This window comes from Ambystoma mexicanum, chromosome 5p (genome assembly GCF_040938575.1).
Source record: "Ambystoma mexicanum isolate Mex_15411 chromosome 5p, UKY_AmexF1_1, whole genome shotgun sequence".
In the NCBI taxonomy this organism is placed as follows: domain Eukaryota; kingdom Metazoa; phylum Chordata; class Amphibia; order Caudata; family Ambystomatidae; genus Ambystoma; species Ambystoma mexicanum.
Window position 1 is genome coordinate 1097424197 of NC_090930.1, and position 24638 is coordinate 1097448834.

At 48.0% G+C, this 24638-nt stretch overlaps 1 protein-coding gene across 1 annotated transcript in view; it reads right to left on the bottom strand.

Annotated features, from left to right (window-relative positions):
• E2F3 (E2F transcription factor 3) overlaps positions 1 to 24638 on the bottom strand; it is a 191808-nt gene that overhangs the window by 32850 nt on the left and 134320 nt on the right. Inside the window, exon 5 of the mRNA XM_069613576.1 lies at positions 9016 to 9130. Within this exon, the coding sequence (XP_069469677.1) occupies positions 9016 to 9130 (115 nt within the window). The remainder of the gene's footprint in view (positions 1 to 9015; positions 9131 to 24638) is intronic.

A 24638-nucleotide genomic window follows, 5' to 3' on the forward strand; every position in this document is an offset into this window, starting at 1 on the left:
CAGCCAATGACTGCCCTCTACCTAGGCCCCTCCTCTGGCAGCCATCTTCAGATTTGGTAGCACGTAAAGTGGCAGTAGGACCAAGAGAGGAGCGGCAGAGGGGTTGGAGGGAAGGTTTGCATGTGAATCCATGCCAGACCCATGCTGGAGAACAGTTACAGGTAAGTAATTTGTTCCTTCTCCAGCATGGGGTATGGCATGGATTCACATGCTCATTAATACAAGAATACACAGCAGCACACACATGCACAACCACGGGAGGTGCAAGGCTCAATATTAAGCATCTCTTACCTCCACAACAGGCTCACCTTCAAGCGAACAGGTTGCGCAGCACTGCTTGGCTGACTCTGGACTCCTCCCTCGAATCCCGGTCGACGCAGTAGAATCTCGTGAAGCTGTGCGTCGACCTCCACGTAGCAGCCCTGCAGATGCTCAGCAGTGGCACACCAGACAGGAACGCCGTAGCAGCAGCGATCGCTCTGGTCGAATGGGCTCTCGGATGGCCGGGCAACAGTCGGTTTGCCAACCGATGGCAGTGCATAATGCAGCCAGAGAGCCATCTGGAAATGGAAGCCTTCGAGAGGGCCATCCCTTGGTTCACAGGTCCAAAGTTCACAAACCGCTGTGATGTCTTCCGAAAACTCTGTGCAGTCCACGTAGAACTTTAGCGCTCTAGCCACATCCAGCGAGTGCATAGTCCTCTCAGCCGGCGACAAAAGTGACGGGAAGAAAATGGGCAACACCAAGGGCTCGTTGAGATGGGAGTCTGACGGCACCTTGGGCATGAAGGAGGGGATGTTGACAAGTCCAGAAGGTCCGGGAACCATATCTACCTAGGCCACACCAGTGCGACAATGATCATCCTGCACCGGCATCATCTGAGTTGACTGAGGAGTCGCAGAAGCAACGGCGGGAACGCATACAGGAACAGGCTGTCCAAGGGGAAGGAAAATGCATCGACCATGCTCCCCGGCTGGGGAAACGTGCTGGCCAACCTCCGGCACTTGGTATTAGTCGCTGTCGCGAAGAGATCTATCTGGGGATTGCTCCATCGTCGGAATAGCAGATCCACTTGATCCTGCCAGAGTTCCCACTCGTAGCACGAGTGCAGCACCCTGCTGAGTGAGTCGGCGACGGTGTTCTTTACTCCTGCCAGGTGGAAGGGTACCAGGAACACCCTGTGGGCAACGGCCTAGTGCCACAGCTCCTGCGTTTCTTGGATAGGGCTGGGGGCTCTGGTGCCTCCTTGCTTCCGGATGTAGAACATTGTGGTCGTGTTGTCGGTGAAGACACTCACCACCTTGCCCTTGAGGGATGGGAGGAACGACCTGAGGGCCCAGAACACGGCTCGGAGATGTGTAGTGACCTCTCCTCCGGGAGCCAAAGGCCTCTTGCGTGGAGATTTCCGGTGTGTGCTCCCCATCCTTCCAGGGAGGCATCCGTCATCAGTTTCCTGATGTGTCAGGGTCTGGAAGTCCATACCCGCCACTAGATGCGTGCGGTTGCCCCACCACCGGATCGCTTGGCGGAACGTCTCGTTGAGGGACATCTTGTCTTTGAAACTGCCCGCTGCTTGCATCCAAGGGCCGTCGAGGAACTCCTGCAGTGGTCGCATCCGCAACCTGCACAATGACATGCTGAGTAGGGACTTGATAGACCTCATCCTGGCCATTTCCATGGTCAACAGCCGTTCTACCTTGCCCAGGATGGCCTTCATCTTTCAGACGGTGAAACCAACCGCGCCACTGTCCAGTGGCTCCTAGGAACAGGGCGTCTTGCAACGATACCAAGTGGGATTTCACGAAGTTGATGGAGAATCCCAGATCCGTGAGCAGTCGGACGGTCTTCGCCGTGTGATCGACAGCGAGTTCTCTTGACCGTGCTCAGATGAGCCAATCGTCCAGGTAGGGGTATATGTGGATCCCCTGCAGGCGCAGCCAGGTACTTGGTGAAGACCCTCGGCACCGACTTCAAACCGAAGGGTAGGGCCATGAACTGGTAGTGTCACCCTTGGACTACGAATGTTAGGAACTTTTGATGTCATTTGTGTATTGGGATGTGGAAGTAGGCATCCTCCAAGTCCTGCAACGACAGGAAGTCGCCCTCCTCCAGCTGTCCCAGCATGTGCTGAAGGGTGACCATCCAGAACTTCTGAAACTTAATGCATTTGTTTAGACGGCGAAGGTCTAGGATGGGTCTCCAACCGCCGGTCTTCTTTCAGACGAGGAAGTACAGCAAGTATCCTCTGGAGCCTCTTCGGGACGAGTTCTATCGCGCCTTTTTTTTTTAGTATTGCTCGTACCTCCAAAAGTAGCTTTGGCATGTGGTTTTCCTTCCTGGCCACGGGTGGTAGACTGGGACACTTTCTTTGGAATGCCAGAATGTGCCTGTTGGCCAGAGCATCCAGCACCCAACGGTCAGTGGAGATGGACTCCCACATGCTGATGAAATTCGCCAGCCGGCCTCCCACCGGGGTGCTTGGGCGGGGGCCCCAACATCATGGCCAGTTCAATCTTGCTTCGCCGAGGCCTTGCTGCCTTGGCGACAACGATCTCCTCCGTCCTTGTTACAGCCTCTGTAGGCCTCCTGCGACGATGAGCGGGCCGCTTGGCAGTATGACGAGGAACCGCCACCAAATCCTTTGGAGGCACCTTGAGACTTGCCTCTGGGGGTCCGAAAGGATGGCCGTCGTTGGAGAGAACCCAAGGCCCGGGCCGTCTCGGTGTTCGCCTGGATGGCCTCTAGTGACTCGTCTACTGCCTTATCGAACAGGTTGTTCCCGTCGAACGGCATGTCTAGTACCCTGGTCTGAACGTCGTGATGGAAGTCGGTGGCCTTGAGCCACCCACCCCGGCGGAGGCAAACGCTGTTTCCTGTCTGGCGAAAACCCGTGTCGGTGTTGTCCGTGGCCACTGATGGCGTGGTCCAACACCACCTCGCCTTCCTGTAGGATTTCAAGGGCCTCCGCCCTCTTGTCTGGCAGGAAATCCAGGAGGGGGAGCAATCTTGAACCATAGCTCCCTGTTGTAGCGTGCCACGATGAGGGCATTGGCCGCTTTGATGGTCATCACCTCTGACAAGATGACTCGTCCCATGGCATCCAGCTTCTTCCCCTCGCCATCCAGTGGGGGAAGTGGAAGTTGATGCCGTCACCCCTGCAGATTTCTTCTTGGCCGTCGCGGAGACCACTGAATCCAGGAACGGCTGAGCTCTGAGGCACATCGGGGCAGAATCTGGGACCTGGTACTACTCATACCGGTCCCTCTTTGCAGGAGCCGTAGAAGGGTTCTTGAGCAGCGATAGTCCCTCGTCCCAGATGCCGTCCAGTAACAGGACTGTCTTCCTCTTTGCCTCCCGTCATTGGTAGAGGATACCCTCCTCCTGCCCTTCGGGACAAAGCTGGAAAAGCTTTGATGCCCTGGCGATCATGGCGTGAAATGAGCCAAATTTCGTGTGGAGGGGAGGGCCGGGCAGGGGGGTGATGGTGGATCCGGCTCGTCATCACCACCGTTGTCGTCCGTCCCCGTCTCATCCCTCGGTGGAGGGGAAGGAGGTGAAGGCTGGAAAGAAGGGGGAGGATGGATTCGCCTCCACTTGTTCAGCGGGCTCCCCGACGGTCCAGGCGCCCCTGGATCATCTGCTGGGGGTAAGGGCAACCTCGTTCCTCATCTCCGTACACAGTGTCTGGATAGCCATCAGGATCGCTCCTGTGTTGTCCTGTGGCATAGACATCAGTTGCGACGGGAGCAACGGCCGGGGTGTGGGATCCTCGGTCTCCACGGCTCCTCGTCTGCTCCACCGTTGCCCTCTACATCCGCCTCGTCGGGTTCCCTCTCGTAGGACCGGGCTCCTTGGAACTTCTTGTCCAGGATCTTTATTTGACACGAGCCAGATCATCTTCGGAGGTGGTATATGTGTGTTATGGCTACCGTGCCCCCCCCCCTCTTTCTCGTCCTGGAGTTTTACAGGGGGTCTTCGATAGGTTGAAAAGATTATTCCCTTAGAGGTGGCAGGGAAACTCTAGGCCCAGAAGTCCATTCCACTGGGGTAGCCTCCACAGGCTTTGCCAGGGCCGCCACGACTCCTTCAATCGAGGCCTTCGCTGGGTGAATCAAGGCCTTCACAGCCTTGGCCACGTCTGGGGCCTTAAGGTCACCTTAGGGGGAGGGTCACCGCCTCGCCTTCCCCCCTCTTGGCTTTCTCCATCTGGATCAACCAGGGCTTCTCCCGAAGCTTACCCGAGTTCTGCAACTTCCTCCCCCTCCCCCCCGAGCCAGCGCGCTGGCTCGCTGCGTCGGGGACATCACACCCAGCCTGGCAGCAGAGGAGCCCGACCCAACGGCGCTCCCGGTGCCCGCGGACTCGCGATTCTTTGCCTTATGTTGGGTCCCCGTAGCCGGAGCGCCCTCAAAGGTCTTAGAAGACTGCTCTAACTTCTCACCTGCTTGTGGGCTCTTACCTTCCAGCTAGTGAGTCGAGTCCGACGGTCCTTCAATGTCTGCGCAGACATGTTCTTGCAGAACGCGCAGTCATCCACGTGAGACTTGTCGTCGGGAAGGCAGTAGAGGCTCATCCTGCAATCTACATCCAGGGCAATTCCTAAACCGCTTGGATCCAGTAGGTGTCGTGTCTGTCCTGGGCCATGTCCACGCGGAGTAGGCCTCAAAGATCTTCCAGAATCCTCCAAGAGGAGATACTCGACGAAAATTCACCCTTGGGGGCCTAGAAAAATTCCAAAACTGGTCCCCGTTGATCGGAAGAAGAATCGGTGGAGCCTGAGGCTCGAATTGACCAAAAAATAAGAGAAAACTTAGGAAAAAAGGCAAAACGCAGAGCTCGAGAGCTATAGCACGAGGACTCCCAACACTTGAACGTGTGTTAATAATCTGAAGATGGCTGCCAGAGGAGGGGCTTAGGTATAGGGCAGTCATTGGCTGGGGCAGTATGACCCAGAAACCAGCGATTGGTTAGTAGAAGAAGACAGTTCAGAAACTAAACTGAAACAGATTTTTTCCTTTACCGAGGATTTCCAGCCTGACGACGGGAATATTCATGAGCATGTGAATCCATGCCAGACCCCATGCTGAAGAACTTGTGTTCCTCTCCCTGGCTATTCAGTTCTAGCAGCGACTGCAGAGGAAATTCAACCAGCTCCGAGAGGATGTCCAAGTGACTTACTTAGGAGTGGATTGGTCCCACCAAGGGGAGAAGACGTCCTTGCAGGCTTCTGTCGATACAAATTCGGAGCATCAGCACAGCAGCAGGGCTTCACCAGGCAAACCAACGGTACAGGAGTTGCAGCAGGTGTCTCTTCCAAGTTCTTCGGATACCTTTGTCCAGTGGTCGACTGCCTTCCAAGCCAAAAGGCCTTGCCTTTTATGCAGGTTTCTCCCATTCATTCCAGCCTAGCCATCAGTCACCCAGCCGGCCAATCACCTAAGAGTGCATTTCTGTCTCCTAGGAGACTAAGCACGGAGTTTCAGGCACCTCCCTCGCTTCCTGCCCCTGCCAGACACCCTGGAGCCTGAATCCCACCAAAGAAAACAAAGGGACCAAACCCGGTGTGGCGCACAGTAAATCTCAAGAAGGATCTTTCCAACAAAAAATGGCGAAAAAAATAAGACCAGGCCATTTTGACTAAATGGGCAGCCATTGGTGCCTTACTGTCGCTGCGAACGCAGCCCGCGGTAAAAAAAAAAAAAATACAATGGTAGTAAAAAGGTAGACCACTAACACCAGCCATTAATTGTAGAAAGGGTAACATAAAAATGTTACATGTTAAAGGATATTTGTACCGCGCACCATCACCACCAGAGTGGTCCCCTGGCGCTCTGAAAGAGGAAGGGAGGTCGAGTTAGTGAGGGGAAGCTGGAAAAAGTGCAAGAAAGCAGTGATGTGCTGTTGGCGGCCGCAGCCCGATAGTTCAGTTGGCTGGGCCTGGGGTGTTTTCGGCTGGTAGTCATGTACTGTTGTGCGAGTCTGTTTTTTGTTTTGTTGTTGCAATGTAGTGACGTTTGTGCAGTTTGTTGTGCTGCAGGTTTGTGGTTGGCGTTTGAGAGGTGTATGCAGAGGGGGGAAATTGTTAGTGGAATCTATAAGTTGGCATTTCTCATGGTTTGAGGCGCTGTGTTTGCGTAATCTCCCCAGATGGGGTGTGGGAGAATTTCTGCGCCTCTGCCCTCATCTGGGCTTCTCTGGTATTCACGGGTCCCTTTCACATCAGGCCTCCACTTCCATCAACTTCCTGCATATCCTTACCCGTCTCCCTTTCCCACTCATGTGGCCAGTGTACCTGCTAATGTCCACTTCTCAATTAGTGTGGTGATTGCTAATATTTGACAATTCTATAACATTGTGTTACCTGGTAGCAGCTATGGGGCGAGTGAGGAAGTTGGGCGGGATTGGCTGGGGTTGTCGATTTTGTCTTTATGGGTGTCGCTTGTGTTCTATTGTCCTTGGCGTCACCTGTCTAGGTTTTGTGGGAGTTTTAGTCCGTTCTGGGATTTGTCAGTTTCCTCTTATGTTTAGTCATCCTTTTTCCTCTGTTTTGGTTTGGGTCTGTGCTGTTGAAGAGCCAGGTATTTAGCAATTTCCTGAATATTAGGTGATTTTTGGTGTTTCTCATTTCTTTTGGGATGTTCCAGGTTTTTACGGCTAAGTGGTAGAAGGAGGTGCCTCCAAGTTTTTTAAGGTATGGTTTTAGTTCCATGCGGATTTCATTGCTTGACCTGAGGAGTCTCATTGGCTTGTAGATGGTTTTCTTTTGTAGTAATTCTGCTCCTTGTCCACTGATTGCCCTGTGCGTTATGCACATGGTTTTGAAGGTGATGCGATGTTTCACTTTGAGCCAGTGTAGTGTTTTTAAGGGCAGGAGTGATGGTCTCTTCTGGATAGTTTGAGGAGTAGTCTGGCTGCTGTATTATGAATCCAATGTAGTTTCTTCAGGAGGTATTCTGGTATCCCGAGGTAGAGGCTGTTAGCATAGTCGATTCTTGACATGATGAGGGTGACAATAGTGAGTGTTTTGTGCGTGAAGGAGAGGAAAGGTAGGATTCTTCTTGCTGTGTGGAGGAGGAAGATTGACTGTTGCATTTATTTGTGGTTCTAAGGTTAGGGTGTTGTCCATCCGGACTCTGATTTTTTACTACCTTAGATGGTGATGGTGCAGTTCCCATTTCCGTTGGCCACAGGATGCCGGATTTGTTCTCTTGGTCTTTGGATATGACCACGATTTCAGTCTTTCCTGGGTTGATTTTCAGGTATTTCGCATTCATCCAGTTGAAGACTTCTTTTAGACATTAGATTAGGGTTGAATGATCAGCTTGGGTGTCTGATTTTGTAGATGAGTTGGGTATCATCTGCATAGTTGTAGCATGTAATTTTGTATTTTTTGAAGATTCTGATAACTGGGAAACTAGACAAAGGGGATACGAAGTAATCCCTACAGCACCCTATTGTAAGATAGTGTGTGCCCGGGATAAGAAAGTTACAAATTGTAAGTAAAGTCAATTTCACTTTATTGCTCTTGGAAACAGTTTCACCAAGAGAACATATTTAAACCTTTGAGAAATCCAAGACTTCCCTGTGCCACTGCACTGAAGGTGCTGTGTATCACAATGTAAAAGATGATGCCTATGGAGTTCTAAACAAACAAATACGAGAGTGAGAAAAAGGGCTCACTCTCCCCAGGTTAGAAATCAAAAGTCCTAAAGTCCAGCAAAAGAGCAGGGGTCTCCGTAGAAGGGAATTAGCACATTTTTGAGAATTCTCCCTAACAGCATTACTCGAGTGGCAGGGGAGAAAGAAACTGCAACCCAAGTCAGGTTGACAATCCCAAGACTGCAGACGGGGTGAGAAACCGGAACCAAAGCAGGACTTGATTGTGCTATGGGCCTCCTCAGGCTGATCACTTGAAAACCCCAAGTAGGAGGCGAGAGAAACTATAAGCAAAACTTCTCCAAAGTTGGGCTAGGCAAGCCTGTGGCCTACAGTAGAAATATCTGGACATGGGATGAAGAGAAAGTTGTGTTTTGTGATTATCGACCGATACAAAATCAGTAGGAACCTGTTCTGTGTAATACATCCCTGAAGAGGGCATAATCCAGAAACTGTCAGACTGGCTGATAAAGCAGTTTTGCCAAAAGAACTATTTTTTTTTGGGACAACCAGACGAAAAGCTGGAAAAGAGTACTCTTTGGTGGAGGTCAGAAAACAAACAAACACTTATTTAACTAAGGGGGAAAATAATCCTGTTCAAAATCCAAAGCTTTTTAGTTTCATAGAAGTCATGATAGCATGGGACAGTTTTTTTATGAGACATCCGGAAGAGCATATGTTTATTTTCCAGGTTCGATAACTCTTAGAAGTTAAGGGCTGAGAGGAGGATTTCTTTACTCTCAAAAATAAAACATCTTGTTTAAAAAGGTCCTCTTTTCAGCCTATCTATATCCGACTTACCAGACTGTACTATCCCACTTCTTCCAGACTCCTGGGAGAGATTGCCAAGAACCAAGACGCCATTTCAGAGTAGGACAGCATGCTACCCAACCAAAAATAGTACTACGTGGGAGCAGGCAGGCAAAAACACATAGCACTGCATTGCCCATTGCAACATACACAAATATGCCTTCAAAAGGAGGAAAACACTGGTGAGACTGCAACAGGAACATTAGCTTGATGAACCAGAACAAAAACTGAAAAAGAAAACCTTAATTGTGTGAAGACACAATTGTTAGCGTGCAAAGAAAAGGACTGCAGAGGACACTGGATTGTTTGACTCAAGCAGTGCACAATATGCTCTGTTCAATCCACCGTGTGGCAGATCTACCATGATTATGGTGAAAAGGGGGACCGAACACATGGTCACCACATTTACAAGGGACAATCCTCTTTCAAGCAAATCCATGCATTATGGCAATAATAAAAGGTCAGTTTTCAGAAGCATTAAATGACGTTTGGAGAAGTTGGAGGTATTTTCAAGCCCTGATGGAAACACCCCACCACATGAATCCATACCTCTACTGGGTCAGGCACTTCAAGTTTCGTCTCGGGTGGAGCTTTGACAACTATGATGGTTTGATCTTTAATTCCGCCCATTCGTCTGATATCTTGATATGTGACATAAGCCAATGTAAAAGAATGTCAAGGAACACATACAAAATAGTGGGCGAATAATGTTACTTATCCAAAAATGAAGTGAAGCAGAATTAAATGTTCATCTACATAGGGGCTATAAAAAAGGTACTAGAGTGCATGTGATTTATTTACAAGTCCTTTTTAATCACAAACGGGCAATCAGAAAACCTTGTTAACACAGCTTTAATTAACTTTGTCCAAATCATCACCTTTCCTTCCAACTGTTTATGTACACCAAAATATAGTTGGCAGAATTGCAAGAACAGTAGACCATAGACCCACACCATATTCCTAGATCTTAAATATTTACGCGGATGTGCCCCACTGGAGGATAGATCAACAATTTGTTTATATCATTTTGGTTAGTATAAAAGGACTATAATGTGCTATTCGTTCATGTTTGAGAAACAGTGAGGCCCATCCATTCAAGCCCTCCTACACCCATTTAACTTTCCGCCCTATTCCATTCAAAGGTGGGTCTGGGTGGAATTAAAAGAAGTTGCATTGTTCGCCATCTCATTGTCAGCTTAGATGCTAATGGAGCACTTTTCCATTCTTTGTACACCGATAGGGCATTCCAGAACTTAAACCAATGGTATGAACAGTCTAAACCTGGACAAAAAAAGGGAATATTGGAAGGGCAAGTTTATAACAAAGCATTTAGCAATACCTGCACAAATTAGGTTAGTTTTCAGATTTTGTGTCCATAACATTTGATCTAGACAAATGGAATACTGGGAAACAAACTCATATCAGTGCAGCAACTAGGTTCTGAAGTGTTTTAGACAATGCTCCTTTTCACCATGCTTAGGATGATTGTGATGCTCTACCAAATACTGTCCCCAAAAGATGTTCAGTATAGAATCATAGCCAGATCATTTTCATGCTAACTAAGTTACAATGCCCGAATTTAAGGGATTTGCATCCTGTTACAGATGGCAGGCATTGCTCATTCTGGTGAGCTATGATCCAAGGAACATTTTTACTTCTACCTAGCACACACTGTGCATCAGTCACTTAAAGACATATTAGGGCGTGCGCCTCAGTTAAGAAAACTTTGGACATGCAATCGTACTTTTACTTTGCCAACCACATGTCCAGTAGTTTTACTAAAGTCCACCTATGGTAGGACTATCAAAGACTTAGTATACAGGGCTCCAACTCCACGTATAGGCCTGGACTAGCCACAAGGTTTGGTAGCTATGGCCAAGCAGCCAGGCTTATCTTAGGAGAGGGAAGGGATGTAGTAGAGTACAAAGACCTTTAGGCACGAAAACAGTCAAGACACTTGCAGTTCTATATAAATAGATTTATTAATGTTAGGTTCACTTTTCAATTAAGGCAAGAGAAGGGAGTAGTTTCTTACCTGTAACTCCATTTCTCCAGCGTTGGTATCTTTCATGGATTCACATGCTTAGAATATTCCCAGTCGTCGGGCTGGGAACCCTCGGTATACTTAAGACGTTTTCCATTCTGTGTCCCATCTATGTCGTTTTGGTCTGGGCACGCCTGACGCAATAGGACGTAGGGGTATAAATAGCCCCGCCCCCACGGCTCCCTTCAGATTTTAACCCCCAAAGTAGAGGGGACCTATAGAATTTGCATTCAGGGGAGGCCGGCGGGTGCATGTGAATCCATGAAAGATACCAACGCTCAAGAAATGGAGTTACAGGTAAGAAACTACTCCCTTCTCCAGCATTGGATCTTTCATGGATTCACATGCTTAGAATAGATTATACAGCAGTACCCCTAAACTTGGTGGTGTGCAATGCAAATCAACACTATCCAAGCCACACATGCAGTTAGGTATACCAAAAAATCCCCATCACAGTATCTTGACAATAACTAAACATAGCATATTGACAAGAGCATACACCCCTTTGTGGGGCTTACCTTACTGAAACAGGTGCCGAAGGACTGCTCGTCCCATCTGCATATCTGCTGCTTGCCGTTGCTCTAGGCAATGCCGAGTAAATGTGTGCGGCACCAACCAAGATGCCGCTTGACAGATGTTTGCCAATGGAATTCCTGACCATAACGCCGCCGATGACGAGGTGGATCTTGTTGAATGAGCTTTTGGCCGTCTTTCCAGAGGCTTTCCTGCTTTAGAGTGACAAAAAGCAATCATTGACACCCAGCGGGCCAGTCCTTGCTTAGAGTTTCCCTTCACCGAAGGTCCATAAGCTACAAACAGCTGCCTCGAACGTCTAAAACCTTGAGTACGACTGAGATAGAACTTCAAAGCTCTTTTTACATCCAACGTGTGGAGAGTATTTTCTGCCACAGAAGAGGCTGCTGCAAAGTACGTTGGTACAATAGAAGAATGTTTGTGGAATGTGGTCGGGACTTTAGGAATGAAGTGAGGATTGGTTGCCAATGCTACTTTGTCTTTTTAGAACCGCAAGTATGGTGGATCAATGACCAATGCTTGTAATTCGGAAAGCCTTCTTGCTGATGTAATGGGTACTAAAAAAGCAATTTTCCATGACAAAAACAAACGACGATGCTATTGGCTCGAAAGCATCCCTCATTAGCGCTGACAATACGAGATTGAGATTCCAGTTAGGTGGAAACTTCCGAAACAGGCCTTACAGGAAACGTTTTACCAGTCAATCGCTGAACAGCGGCGCCGAGTGCCTTTTCCGAGTAAATCTCAAGATGGCCACGAAATGAACTTTAATGGAGGAAAAAGCCAATCCTTGCTCCGCCAAATGTAGCAAATATGGAAGAATCTGCTCCGACGCCTAAGGGGTCTACCCCCGGATGATGCCTGCACCACACACAGAACATCTTCCATTTACCTGCATATGAAGCGTTCGTGGACGGAGCCCGTGCCGCCTGCAAGATTCGACGACATGCTGAGGGAATGCTCAGGTCCCCAAACTCAGAGAAGTCAGGAGCCATGCCGTCAGGTTGAGGGAATCTGGCTCGTGATGCCAAACTGCTCCTTTGTCCAGAGATAAAAGGTTCAGAATCTTCTGGAACTTCACGGGTTCTGCTATCGACAGCTGGAGAAGGTCTGAGAACCACGACTGTCTCGCCCAGTAAGGAGCCACTACAATTACCCGACAGGGGAACTTGTGAATCCACTGGAGTGTTCGCTGAATTAGCGGAAACGAACCTGTTCTTCCATGAGAAGGAAAACGCCTCGCCCATCGATCCGGGTTGAGGCCACCTGCTTGCGTAATGTGTGCACTTCTTGTTCTCTCGGGTTGCAAACAGATCCAGGGATGGATGACCCCATTTTCTGAAGATGCTTGCTAGTTGTCGATCGTCCAGTTCCCACCTGTGCAGTTGATTAATTTCCCTGCTGAGCGAGTCTGCTTGTATATTCTTTACCCCTGGAAGATGGTAAGCCATTATGTTCATATTCTGTTCGAGGGCCCAATGCCATATTTTCTGAGCTTCGCTCGAGAGCGCCCTGGAACCCGTACCTCCTTGTTTCCCGAGACAGAACATAGTTGTTGTGTTGTCCGTTAGTATTGACGACCGATGCTCATATGTGCGGTAGAAAGGACTTCAGAGCCCAACGCACTGCTCTTAACTCCAGCACGTTGATGTGAAGAGTGGACTCCGCCGAGGACCATTGACCTTGAACTTGCAGGGACCCTAGATGGGCTCCCCAACTTTCAGCGATGCATCAGTTACCACCGTCGCTTGAAAATCCAGTTCCTGTAGGGGCATCCCTCTCGTCAGATTGCCTGTGTTATGGTCGGAGAAGAGCCTCTTATCAGCCAATCGTCCAGGTAAGGGTAAACGTGGTGACCTTTTCTTCGCAGCCAAGCTGCCACTGGAGCCAAACATTTTGTGAACGTCCTGGGAGACAACTTTAGTCTGAAAGGAAGTACTCTGAACTGGTAATGGCTCCGACTGACTACGAACTGCAGAAACTTTGTGTCATCGACGCAAAGGAATGTGAAAATATGCATCTTGAAGCACTAACTATGCCAGAAAATCTCCCAGCTGTATGGATCGAATGACCTGAAGCGTAAGCATTTTGAATTTTTTAGGGTCTTTGAGAGCCCGAAGGTCCAGAATGGGTCGCCATTTGCCGTTGGGTTTCTTGACCACGAAGTAAACTCCCCGGTGGCCGAGAGGCAGGGACGAATTCTATAGCCCCTTTTTGCAGCATAAGCTCCACTTCTTGTTGTAATATGCAAAAGATGAGGTTGTGCCGAATACACAGGTGGAATTTGTGATGCCGTTTCCTTGAACTGCAACGAATGGCCTAGTTTTATCGTGTGCAATACCCAGCGATCTGTTATACTTTCCCACTCGTTGACTCGACGGGATACCCTTTCCCCCAGGACGTCCCGAAACTTGTCATTGTTGGGACTTTGTCTTTTGCTGACGAGGACTATCCCCTTTTTCTCAAAGCCTGGTAGTTTCGGCTTTTTCGCGCTGCCTGGACCGCACGCCTATAACTCTGGGTGGAGTATGATGGCCTACTGAAGTTTCGGTCTCTAGATGCAATAAAGCAGGAATTTCCCAATGCTCTGCGGAAGGGACGAAAAGATCGAAAGGTTCTTCCACTTTGCATGGCTCCTAGCGACCTGGCCGTATCTTTCATACCTTTCAAGGCCTCATCCACTTTCTCTCCGTACAGTTAGTCCCCCTCACACGGCATATCGAGCACCTTATAAAGGACCTCCGGTCTAAAGTTGGTACATTTCAGCCAGGCTTGCCTCCTCAAAACCACTGTTTATTTGTTTGAACCCGGACTCCACCAAGTCCACAGCGATATTAAATCGAGTGGTTCGATGCCTCTTCCCCCTCACGGACCAGTAACATAGCCGACTTTCTATGCTCCTCAGGATAGGGGCCAAATGATGCCATATCTCACTGTCGTACCTTGCCACAATTGCCAGCGTGTTAGCTGCTTTAACCGTAGTCGCTCCTACGGACAGAACCTTCTTGCCAAACGCATCCCGTATCCTAGCCTCATTATCCGGAGGGGTAGAACATTTGTGTTGCGATCTGGACTTCCTAGCTGCTGCTGTCACTACCGACTTTGGAGAAAGTTGAGCAGTCAAGCATTTGGGCGTAGAATCTGGAGCTTTGAATTTCTTTTCTAATCTGCCATTTATTGCTGGTTCTGAAAACGGGTGGCGCATGGTCTTCAAACCTTCTTGCCAGACGTGGTCCAGAATGGGAACTGAGAAGACCGACTTCCTTCTTTTCCCCATATGGTCGAACAAGAAGCATTCCTCCCTTTCTTCTCCAGGAGTCAAACCAAACTCAGTACAGGCTTTGCCCATCATCGCGTGAAAAGACCCGATGTCGTCTGGCGGCGACAGTTGAGCCGGGCTTCTAGGTGTTTCCATCTCCGCCTTCGACTCCCATGTAGGATCCCTCGAAGGGGATGATGAAACATCCGAAAAAGAGCCTCTAGGTTCTGACTCTGAATCCTGTAACACCCCTTCCTCCGGGTATGTGCGTGGTGGCTCCCCGCTAACTGGACGGGAGGGTGGATTCTCCGTCAACCGCGTAGAAGGACCCGGTTCATCGTCGGTAGGCATCGCCAGCATCCCCGAAGGTGCGCCTACGAGGGGGAGCCTCGCATCCAACTGTTTCAGAAGGGACTGTAGCATGGACAAAACTTGAAAGGATAGTACAGATTGAGGGTTCAATAAAGATGATGAAGCGGGGGCACTTGCCCTCCCGAAACAGTCAAACTAATTCCTTGCAATCCTAGATATGATGGACCAGCGATCTGTTCTTGATCCTCCATGGATAATGAGAAGGTCGCCTCCGGCTGCAATAAGGCCTCTGGCAGAACCGCATCGTACCATCTCTGGCTGCCATGCCCTTGGAGTGCCCACCGTCAACAATGTCAATGTGGAGACGTGTATCGTCGCATTCACCGGGGGCCACTGCAGGGGTTACCTGCGTCGACAGTAACGATCTCGTCAATGATGGAGTCTCAGTCGACTATGGTGTAGGCAGGGACGCAGCTTCTCTTGGCGATCCCACCTTTTTTGATGAAGATCTATGCTTCGAGTCTCTACTCGAGGAGGAACTGTGATGGTCTCCTGAGGAGGAGGTCTTCAGAGTATCTTTTCCTTTTTTCGACAAAGACTACTTGCCTAAATGGCGATCCTGCCCATGTTTCGACGAAGATTCTTTCGCCGGGTGTTTCCCCGAGGGGCGCTTCTTCATCGATCGCGGTTTTTTCGTCAGAGGTTCTGCCGACACCGACCGGCGATGGGATTCCGCCTTCGATGACTTAGGCCAGGATGCTAGGCTGTGCGCCGACCCTACCTCCGATGAAGGGTAGGTTCCTACATTTAGCCACGTCACTAGCCGTCTATTCCCATCGTTTAGAGTTTTCTGGGAGAAACCTTTGCAGATCTCAACTGTCCGCCGAGTGGTGTCGGTGTAGACAGTACAAACAATCCATGTGCCCATCTCCTTCATAGACTTTTTTCAGTCCGCACGTGGCACACGGGTGGGACAACACCTTTCCTGACATTTTTACGAAAACACTCAAGAGTAGAATTCAACCTTGTACAAAAGTAGAAACAAACACGAGGTGCTCCCGCTACTTTGGAGACGGTTGAAAGCCGAAGGGAGCCACGGGTGTCAACATTTTTTCCTATGGAAAAAGTCTTAATATACCGAGGGTTCCCAGCCTGATGACGGGGAATATTCCAAGCATGTGAATCCATAAAAGATCCAATGCTGGAGAAACGTGTATGCAGTAAGACACATGCAGCTGTAACCCGTTGCAATATTCTCTGAGTAATGATAGTTACCACAACAATACACTTCAGAACAGTCGAACACAGTAAGGTAAGCAATAATTTGCAAATACATTTTCAGAGGGGCAGTATGCACTTAATGGATAAGAACTATAGATACACATTTAGAATGACAATAAGCTATTCAAGGGGAGTAAAACCTTATTGGTTGTTAGGGTGAATTCTCAGAAATGTGCCAATTCCCTTCTACCTAGAGTGACCCCCAGCTCCTTTGCTCGACTTTAGGACTTAATTTCTAACCTGGAGAGAGAGACCTTTTTCCCCACTCATGTATTTTTCTGTGATTTGGACTCAGTTTCTTTTGACTTTGGAGTCAAAAATGCCACCGGCATCATCTTTACGTTGTGGCACAAAGTACCTTCAGTGCAGTGGCACAGGGGAGTCCTTTAGATTCCCCAAAGGTTTAAATACCTTCTCTTGGTTAAACGACTGTTTCCAAGAGCAGTAAAGGGAAATTGACTGTACTTACCTTTTGTAACTTTGTAGACCCAGCGCACAATATCTTACATTGAGGGCTTGAGGGGTTACCTAGTATCCCCTTTGTCTACTTTCTCATGTAACAATTTTATGTTCCCCTTTCTACAATTAATGGCTGGTGGCAGGGGTTTACCTTTTCCTACCATTGTGCGTTTTTACCGCGGGCTGCGTTCGCAGCTTCAGTATAGCATCCATGGGTGCCCATTTTGTCAAAGTGGCCACAGTCTGTTTGCCATTTCTTGTTGTAAAGGTCCTTCTGGAGATTTACTCTGCGTGCCAAACCAGGTTTGATCTCTTTGTTCGTTTTGCTGTTGGCGGGGTTCACTGCCTAAACCCGCCCCAGGCTCCAGCATGTTTGGCAGGACAGAAAGCAAGGGAGGAGGTTCTTGAAACACCCGGTGCTTTGTCTCCTTGGTTACAGCAATGCACATGTTAGGCAAGATTGTATGCAGTAACCTTTGGGTGCACTACAACAACCCTGACCTCCTGGCAATAGGAACCCAACCTTTGGTAGAAGTCTGTACTACACAGGTTGTTAGCATGTTGAGCAGCCAGGCATCTCAAGAGGGGTCAATGTGAGCTGTAGGGGGAGTTACAGATTCACAGTGACAAGTATTCAAATAAACTTGATGAAAATTAATTTCAGTTAGAGTAAGCCTTCTTCATAAGGGGCAATATAACAGCAACACTCGAATACACTTCAAAAATACGCACTCTTAATATTTCTAAATCAGTAAGTACCCATTTGGGATGGCCCACAGACACTACCTAACCCCTCAGGTGACTTCAATAGTTAGGGTGCTGGGGACATTAATATATCACTGTTGCATTTAGAATCAGACTTAGGAATCGCTCAAAGGAAAAAGGTTATTACAACAAAACAAGAGATCACACAAATATTCTGAAGCAGGCAAATACTTTTGGTAACTCCAAATGCAAAATGAGTTCACCCTTTCCTGGAAGGAAGACAACACCCAAGCAGAGGAGAGAAGTCATTCAGGGAGCCAGGCCAGCCAATGTTAACTGAAGCACTTCTTGCAGGTAAGTAAAAGTACTGAACAGTGTTTTAAAAGTCTTTGTAGAATAAGAAGAAATTGAAAGTAGGGCCACAAGCGGATTAGGCTTGTGAAGTAAAGAAGTGGTCAGCAACTCTACAGAGACAAGTCTCCGAGGACAAGCAAGGTGTCACAACAAGAGTTAAGTTCTCTCAGACTTTACAGTACCTTTAGGTTGAAGAAAAGTGCTGCACATGACTTCTGTTCCATTTGCAGCTCTGCAGATCCTGGTGTTCCTGGGCCTCAGTCGTGGGGACAAGAGGGATGACTTCTGGGGACTCCTGCACTGCACTGGGACGGTCACCGCTTGCCACCAGCAATATTCAAACAGTTGGCACTTTTAGTTACTCGCATCTACCGCAAATAGCAACACTGTGGTTCCTGGCTGTCGAGGTGGGCTTTCCTTGCATCTGGGGTCCCGCACTCTGTTGAGGGGGCTCAGGCTCGGTCAGTCCTGCTTCCTGGTAGTCCGGAGGATCTTCCTTCCTGGAGCTCTTGGCTAGCTTATTAGCAACGCACTCTGGTGTTCCTCTCCCTGGCTACTCAGTTTAAGCAGCAACTGCAGTGGAATTTCAACCAGCTCCGAGAGGATGTCCAGGTGGCTTACTTTGGAGTGGATTGGTCCCACCAACTCAAAGGGAGAAGTCGTCCTTGCAGGAGCTTCTCCGTCGATACAAATTTGGAGTTTCAGCACAGCAGCAGGACTTTACCAGGCAAACCAACGGTCCAGAAGTTGCAGCAGGCGTCTTCTTCGGATTCCTTCGTCCAGTGGTCAACTCTGCCTTAGGTCTCGCTCTCTCCAGGTTAAAAATTCCTCAAAATCCAGCAAAGTCGCTGGGGGTCTAAGGTAGAGAGGACTAGGCTAATTTCTGAGAACTCTCCCTAACAGCACCCAAAGGTGATTGGCTTGATGTCCTTGGAGAACAGCCACCCTGCTGTGTGAGCGACAGCTAGACTGAATGAATGGGAGAGACTTGCATAAAAGGCGAGGTCTTTTTCAAGGAAGGCAGAGTCGACCACTGGACGAAGGAATCCTAAGAAGAACTTGGAAGAGAAGCTTGCTGCAACTCTTGGACCGTTGGTTTGCCCAGTGAAGCGCTGATCCAGTGCTGAGGCTCCAAATTCACCTAGACTAGAGAAGGTCTGCAAATAACTACTTCTTCCCTTGGGTTGGTGGGACCAATTGACTTCTGGAAATCCTCTCAGAGCTGGCTGTACTTCCATTGCTGCTGCAGAAGTGCCAGGCAGAGGAACACCAGAATCGGGTGAGAGAACTTGACTGGAAATCTTCTCTGCTGGCTGTATTTCCATTGCTGCTGCAGGAACAGAGTGCCAGTGGACAAGAACACCAAATTGAGTGCATCTTTTTTAAGCTGGACCCGAGCTCCATGAAGATCCTCCGGACTCCCTCGAAGCAGGGCTGACCAAGCCTGAGCCACCTCAGAGTGCTGGATCCCAGATGCAAGGAAAGCTCAAGGTGTCCAAGAACATTGGTGGTGCTGTTCGCAAGAAGCTGAAACCGTGACGTGCCTCCAATCTGAACTCTGCCCATTGCTGCAGCCGACCTTCAAATCATAGTGCAGGAGTCCCCAGAGGTCCTCCTTCTTTCCCCACGACTGAGGCCCAGGAACAGGATCTGCCAGACTACAAAAGGAACAGAAGACAGCTGGAACACATTTGTTCATATCTAAGGTACTGTGAACTACGGGGTACTTAACTCTTTGTTGCGTAGCTTGCTTGCTCCCAGTTGAGACTTGCATTTGCGGCCTATTGCAGAGTTGCTTGCAGCCTTGCCTTTCACAAGCCTCCCAGCTTGTGGCCCAACAGTGAATTCTTTTCCAACAAATTCTCCAACATTGTGCAAGACTTTTCATTTACCTTCAAGAAGTGCCTCAGCTCTCCTAGACTTTGCTCAGGTGACATTGGCTGTTTTGGCTCCCGAAGACTCTAACCTCCGACTTTGTGTTTTACTATCCCTCCAAAAAGTCATACAAACCGTACTTCTGTAGCTAGAAAAGGGTACATCAACATTTCATTGGGGGTCCAAAAGTGCTTACATGTTTGAGAAACTTGTTGACCATCGTTTCCTTCCCTAACGTTTTCATCACAGCTTCAGTGTTTGCATTTAAGTGTGTGAAAAGATATATAAATGTCCAGTGTCCTAACTATTGAAATCACCTCAGAGTGCAGGAAATCTGTGTGCCATCTATCTACTTTTGAACTGAAGTGTATTTTCCTTTTTTCCCCAATTGCTCCTTTCTAAAGAAGGCTTATTTTACAACGGACTTTAATAAATAATTATTTAATCAAGAAACCTTGAGTGTAAGTATTATTTGGATACTGTCACTGTGAAACTATGTTGCAACCCTACAGGTCACATTGACCCCTCGAGATAAGCCTGGCTGCCCAGTCACGTTTACCAACTTGTGTAGTACCGGCCTATACCGAATGTTGGATTACCTATTGCCAAGAGGACAGTGCTGGTGCAGTCTCCCACGGGGTTACTACATAAAATCTTGCCTAACATTGGTAAACGTACATTATTTCTATTAAAGGAATATGTAGTAGTACTACTAATGTTACTTTTCAGAAGAGTGGAACACAATTCTAAAAAGGTAAGCAAGTACTCCATTAGACTTTTCAGAAAGGCAGCAAACAGTTCAAGGTAGGCAATAACCCAATGTTACACATTTAGTAGAGCAGTAAGCTATCCAAGGTGGATAAAACCCCACTGGTAAACTTTTACACTTCAGTTTCAGGAATAAAGTAATACCAACTCAGTTACTTTCGAGAAGAGTGGAACACAATTCAAAGGGCAAGTAAATAACGTATTATACTTTTCAGAGGGGCAATAAGCAACTCAAAAGGTAAGTAAGAACTTAGTAACACTCGTAACGTATTGTTATCAGTTACACACCAACACCTTTACAAGTAAGTACTTTGCAACAGTTATTCTATAATCTAGTCAGAGCCTGTTAGGGAGAATTATCAGAAATTTGCTAATTCTCCTCTACCTTAGAGACCCCCAGCAACTTTGCTGGATTTTAGGACTTAATTTTTAACCTGGAGAGAGAGAGCCCTTTTTCCCCCCCACACATGTATTTTTAATGCAATTTTGAACACGGTTTCTTTTGGTTGTGGAGTCTGACGAACTCCACAGGCATCTTTTACATTGTGTCAAACAGCACCTTCACTGCAGTGGCACAGGGAAGTCAGATTTTCTAAAGGTTTAAACACCCTCTCTTGGATAAACTTCTGTTTCCAAGAGCAGTGAGGTGAAATTGACTTTTCTTACATTTGCAACTTTCTAGACCCAGCACACACAATCTTACAATAGGGTGCTGGAGGGGTTACTTAGTATCCCTGTTTGTCTAGCTTCTCATGTAACAATTTCAGGTTACCCTTTCCTCAATGAATGGCTGGTGGCAGTGGTTTACTTTTAACCACCATGGTGTGCTTTTACAGCGGGCTGCGTTCGCAGCTGCAGTAAAGCACCCAAGGGTGCCATTTTTGTCAAAATGGCCGGGTCTCCTTTTTTCACCATTTCTTTGTGGAAAGGTCCCTCTTGAGACTTACTTTGCGTGCCAAACCAGGTTTGGTGCCTTTGTTCTTTTTGTCTTTGGCGGGATTCACGAGTGAAGCCCGCATTTGGCTCCAGGGTGTCTGGCAGAGGCAGGAAGCTAGGGAGGTGGCCGAAACTCCCTGTGCTTAGTCTCCTAGGAGACAGGAATGCACTCTTAGGTGTTTGTCAGCCACCCTGCTGGGTGATTGACAGCTAAGCTGGAATGAGTCGGAGAAACCTGCATAAAAGGCCATGCTTTTTGGCTTGGAAGGTAGAGTCGACCACTGGACGAAGGAATGCAAATAACTTGGAAGAGACGCCTGCTGCAACTCCTGGACCGTTGGTTTGCCCAGTGAAGCCCTGCTGCTGTGCTGAAGCTCCAAATCAAACTATAGAATCCCTGCAAGGACGACTTCTCCCCTTGAGTTGGTGAGACCAGTCAACTCCAAAGCCAGCCACCTGGACATCCTCTTGACAGAGGCCCTATACTTAATCACCCACTCAGCTACACAGGAGCAACAAGGGTAAGTAAGTCACAGAGTACCTAAGTAGTGAAGAAAAGCTTGCAGCCGGACGCCTTCACAACGCAGCAGCACAGGACCCAGTCTCTGGATTCTTGGTTGTGGTGACGGAAGAACAGACACTGAATGGGAACTTGCAGCAGCAGTCGACAGAAAAGGCTCCGTTAGAGTTTTTTCCTAAAGTCCACTTGAAGTACGATTTCAGAAGACTATGCCTTGACATACAGGTTCCTAACTCTTGGTATAAGTCGGTACTGCCCCCAACGGATCTTGGTAGAATGGCAGATCAGCCAAGCTCATCACAGGAGGAAGATGTGAGCTGTAGGCAAGTACACTGAACCCAGTAAATACAATAGTCGAAAGAAACAGATGTTATATTAAATGATACATATTTACACAAGTAAGGTAGACATACTTAATTCACTAACACACACTGGAAATCTTAATACTTTTGAAAGGGGACAATAAATGGTAGTTGCTCGCGGTTACAATTGTTAGAGTGACACTAATCACAGTTCTACCGTATTAACGGTACTACCACGCACTCTTGTTACTATACAGTAATTGTATTTCGTTAGCAAAACCGCAAAACTTTTAGGAAGGAAAAAGGTTGGTTAATCACAGCAGCAGAGCTTAAAGTTCTAGACACACTTTTCATGCTACCTAACACTTTTAAAGTCCAATCCCCAACTATACAACAAAAAGCCAGTGTAGGCGTGGCTCCAAGAAGTAGCAGAACAGCAAAAGTTAATCAAATACTTTCAGTCTCTATGATAAGTTACTTGGCAATATAACACCACGAGGGCGACTGTACAAAAGGACTCCCTAAAGGGACACAAGCTGGCAAGCTTGGGTCAGAGGTAGTGTGGACACCCGGGACACTGTCACGCATTCCAGTCACTCTGGAGAGACTTCTTGGTTCAAGGCAAGTTAAATCTTTCAACTCACAGTACGTTAGTTTAGAAAAAATACACACAGCTGGATTCTTCTCTGTGGAGCAGTGACAGACCAAGTTTCCCGATCCATCGGTCTGGTGACGAAAGGAAGGACTCAATGGGATGCCTCAGCATCAGTCTCGAGGGAGGACCCTTGGCACAGATTTTTTCAGTCTTGTTAAGGAGAATTCCATTTCTGTGCCAATTCCCTTCAAACTTAGAGACTCCCAGCTCTTTTGCTGGACTTCGACTGATACATTTTAACCCTGGATTGAGCAACACCTTTTTCGCACACTCTTAGGTGTTTTGACCCTATTTGGATTATGCGTTTCCTTTGTTTTTGGAGTCTGACAAACTCCCTAGGCACCTACTGTTTGTATGATGACCCACAGCACTTTCAGTGCAGTGTCAGAGAAACCCTCTAAATTGCTCATACGGTTTAAATACGTTTGTGTGAACTACTGTTACCAAGAATAGTAAAGTGAAATTGACTTTACTTACCTTTTCTCTTTGTAGGTCCAGCACACACAATCTTATGTGGAGTGCTGGGGGTTACCTAGAAACCTCTTACCCTACATTTTCATGTAACATTTTTTTATGTTACCCTGACTACTTTAAATGGCTGGTGGCAGTGGTTTAATTTTTCCTACCATTGTGCTTTTATACCGCAGGTGGAATCCTCAGCTGCAGTACCCATGGGTGACAATTTTGTCAAAATGGCCCGGTCTTCTCTTTTCGCCATTTTCTGTTTGTGAGGTCTTTCTTGGGTTTTACTCTGCGCATCAAGCCATGTTTGAGCCCTATATGCAGTTTGCCTTTGGCTAGCTTCAGTCCTGAAACCTGCCACGGCTACAGTGTGTCTGTAAGGGCAGAAAGTGAGTGAGGTTCGCGAAAACTCCCCTGTCCTTTGTCTCTAGGAGTGCCTGAATGCAACCAGTCCTGATTGGCTGGCTAGCCTTTCGGGACCACCACCCTGCTGTGTGACAGACAGCCTAGGCTGTGCATGAATTGGAGAAACCTGCTTAAAAAGACAAGGGTTTTGGGACTAGAGGCAGAGTCGACCAGTGGGAAGAACACCCAATGAAGAAACCGTGAATGAAGCTTGCTGCATCCTCCTGGACCTTTGAATTGCCCAGTGAAGCCCTGCTGCTGTGCTGAAAATTTCTGATCAACGAGAAGCTTCTTACCATGGGTTAGTGCGACCAACTAACCCAGAGACCAACTCCACTGGACCATCTTCCCCGAGTGGCTGTACTACTTTGCTGCTGCAAGAACAGAGTGCCAGGAGTCAAGAAATCTGTAGTCGAGTGAAACGTCTGCAATCCGGTCAGAAGCTCCAGGAGTCTCCTAAGGACCCGCCAGAGCTAGAGTCCCCTGACCAGAGTGCAGCAGGACTCAAGGAGTGAAAGAAGCCTAACCAGTATACAAGATCTGTAGTGGCGCAGTTTACCGCGCACTGACACCGCGAAGTGCCGCTGATCCGAAAAGAGCCTGTAGCTGCCGGCAACCTCCAGACAGCCAGCCTCCCTCTTGTCCCCACAATGGAGGCTCAGGAACCCATGATCTGCATTGCTGCAACAGGGCAGAATCCAACTGGACCACTTCTTCAAACCAGATGTACTGTTTAGACTGGGGGTGGGGGAGAGCGATTTATACCTCAGCATCTTTGACATGTGCTTTTCGCAGTAGAGACTTGCATTGGCTTACCTTAGAGTTGATCCTAACTCTGCTTTTCACAAGTGTAACAACTTGGGACCCTATGTTAGGGAGAATTCTCATTTCTGTGCCAATTCCCTTCACCTTAGAGACCCCCAGCTCTTTTGCTGGACTTTGGGACTTTTTTGATTTTCTATCTTGGAGTGAGTGAGACCTTTTTCTCACGCATGTATTTTGCAATCTAATCTGGACACAGTTTCAGTTTGGAGTCTGACAAACTCCATCGGCATCACCTTTTGTATTGTGACACACAGCACCCTCAGTGCAGTGTCACAGAGGAGTCCTTTGGGTTTCTCTTAAGGTTTAAATGCCTTCTCTTGGGCAAGACATGCATTACTTACCGTAAAACCATTTCTGATTGTATCTGCTTAGATTCACATGCTGTGCATATAGTCCAACATCCAGTGGTAACCGCAGAGTATTGCATCTTGTCTTTCGAGAATCGAAAGGGGACATCGACATGGGCGTGACTGTAA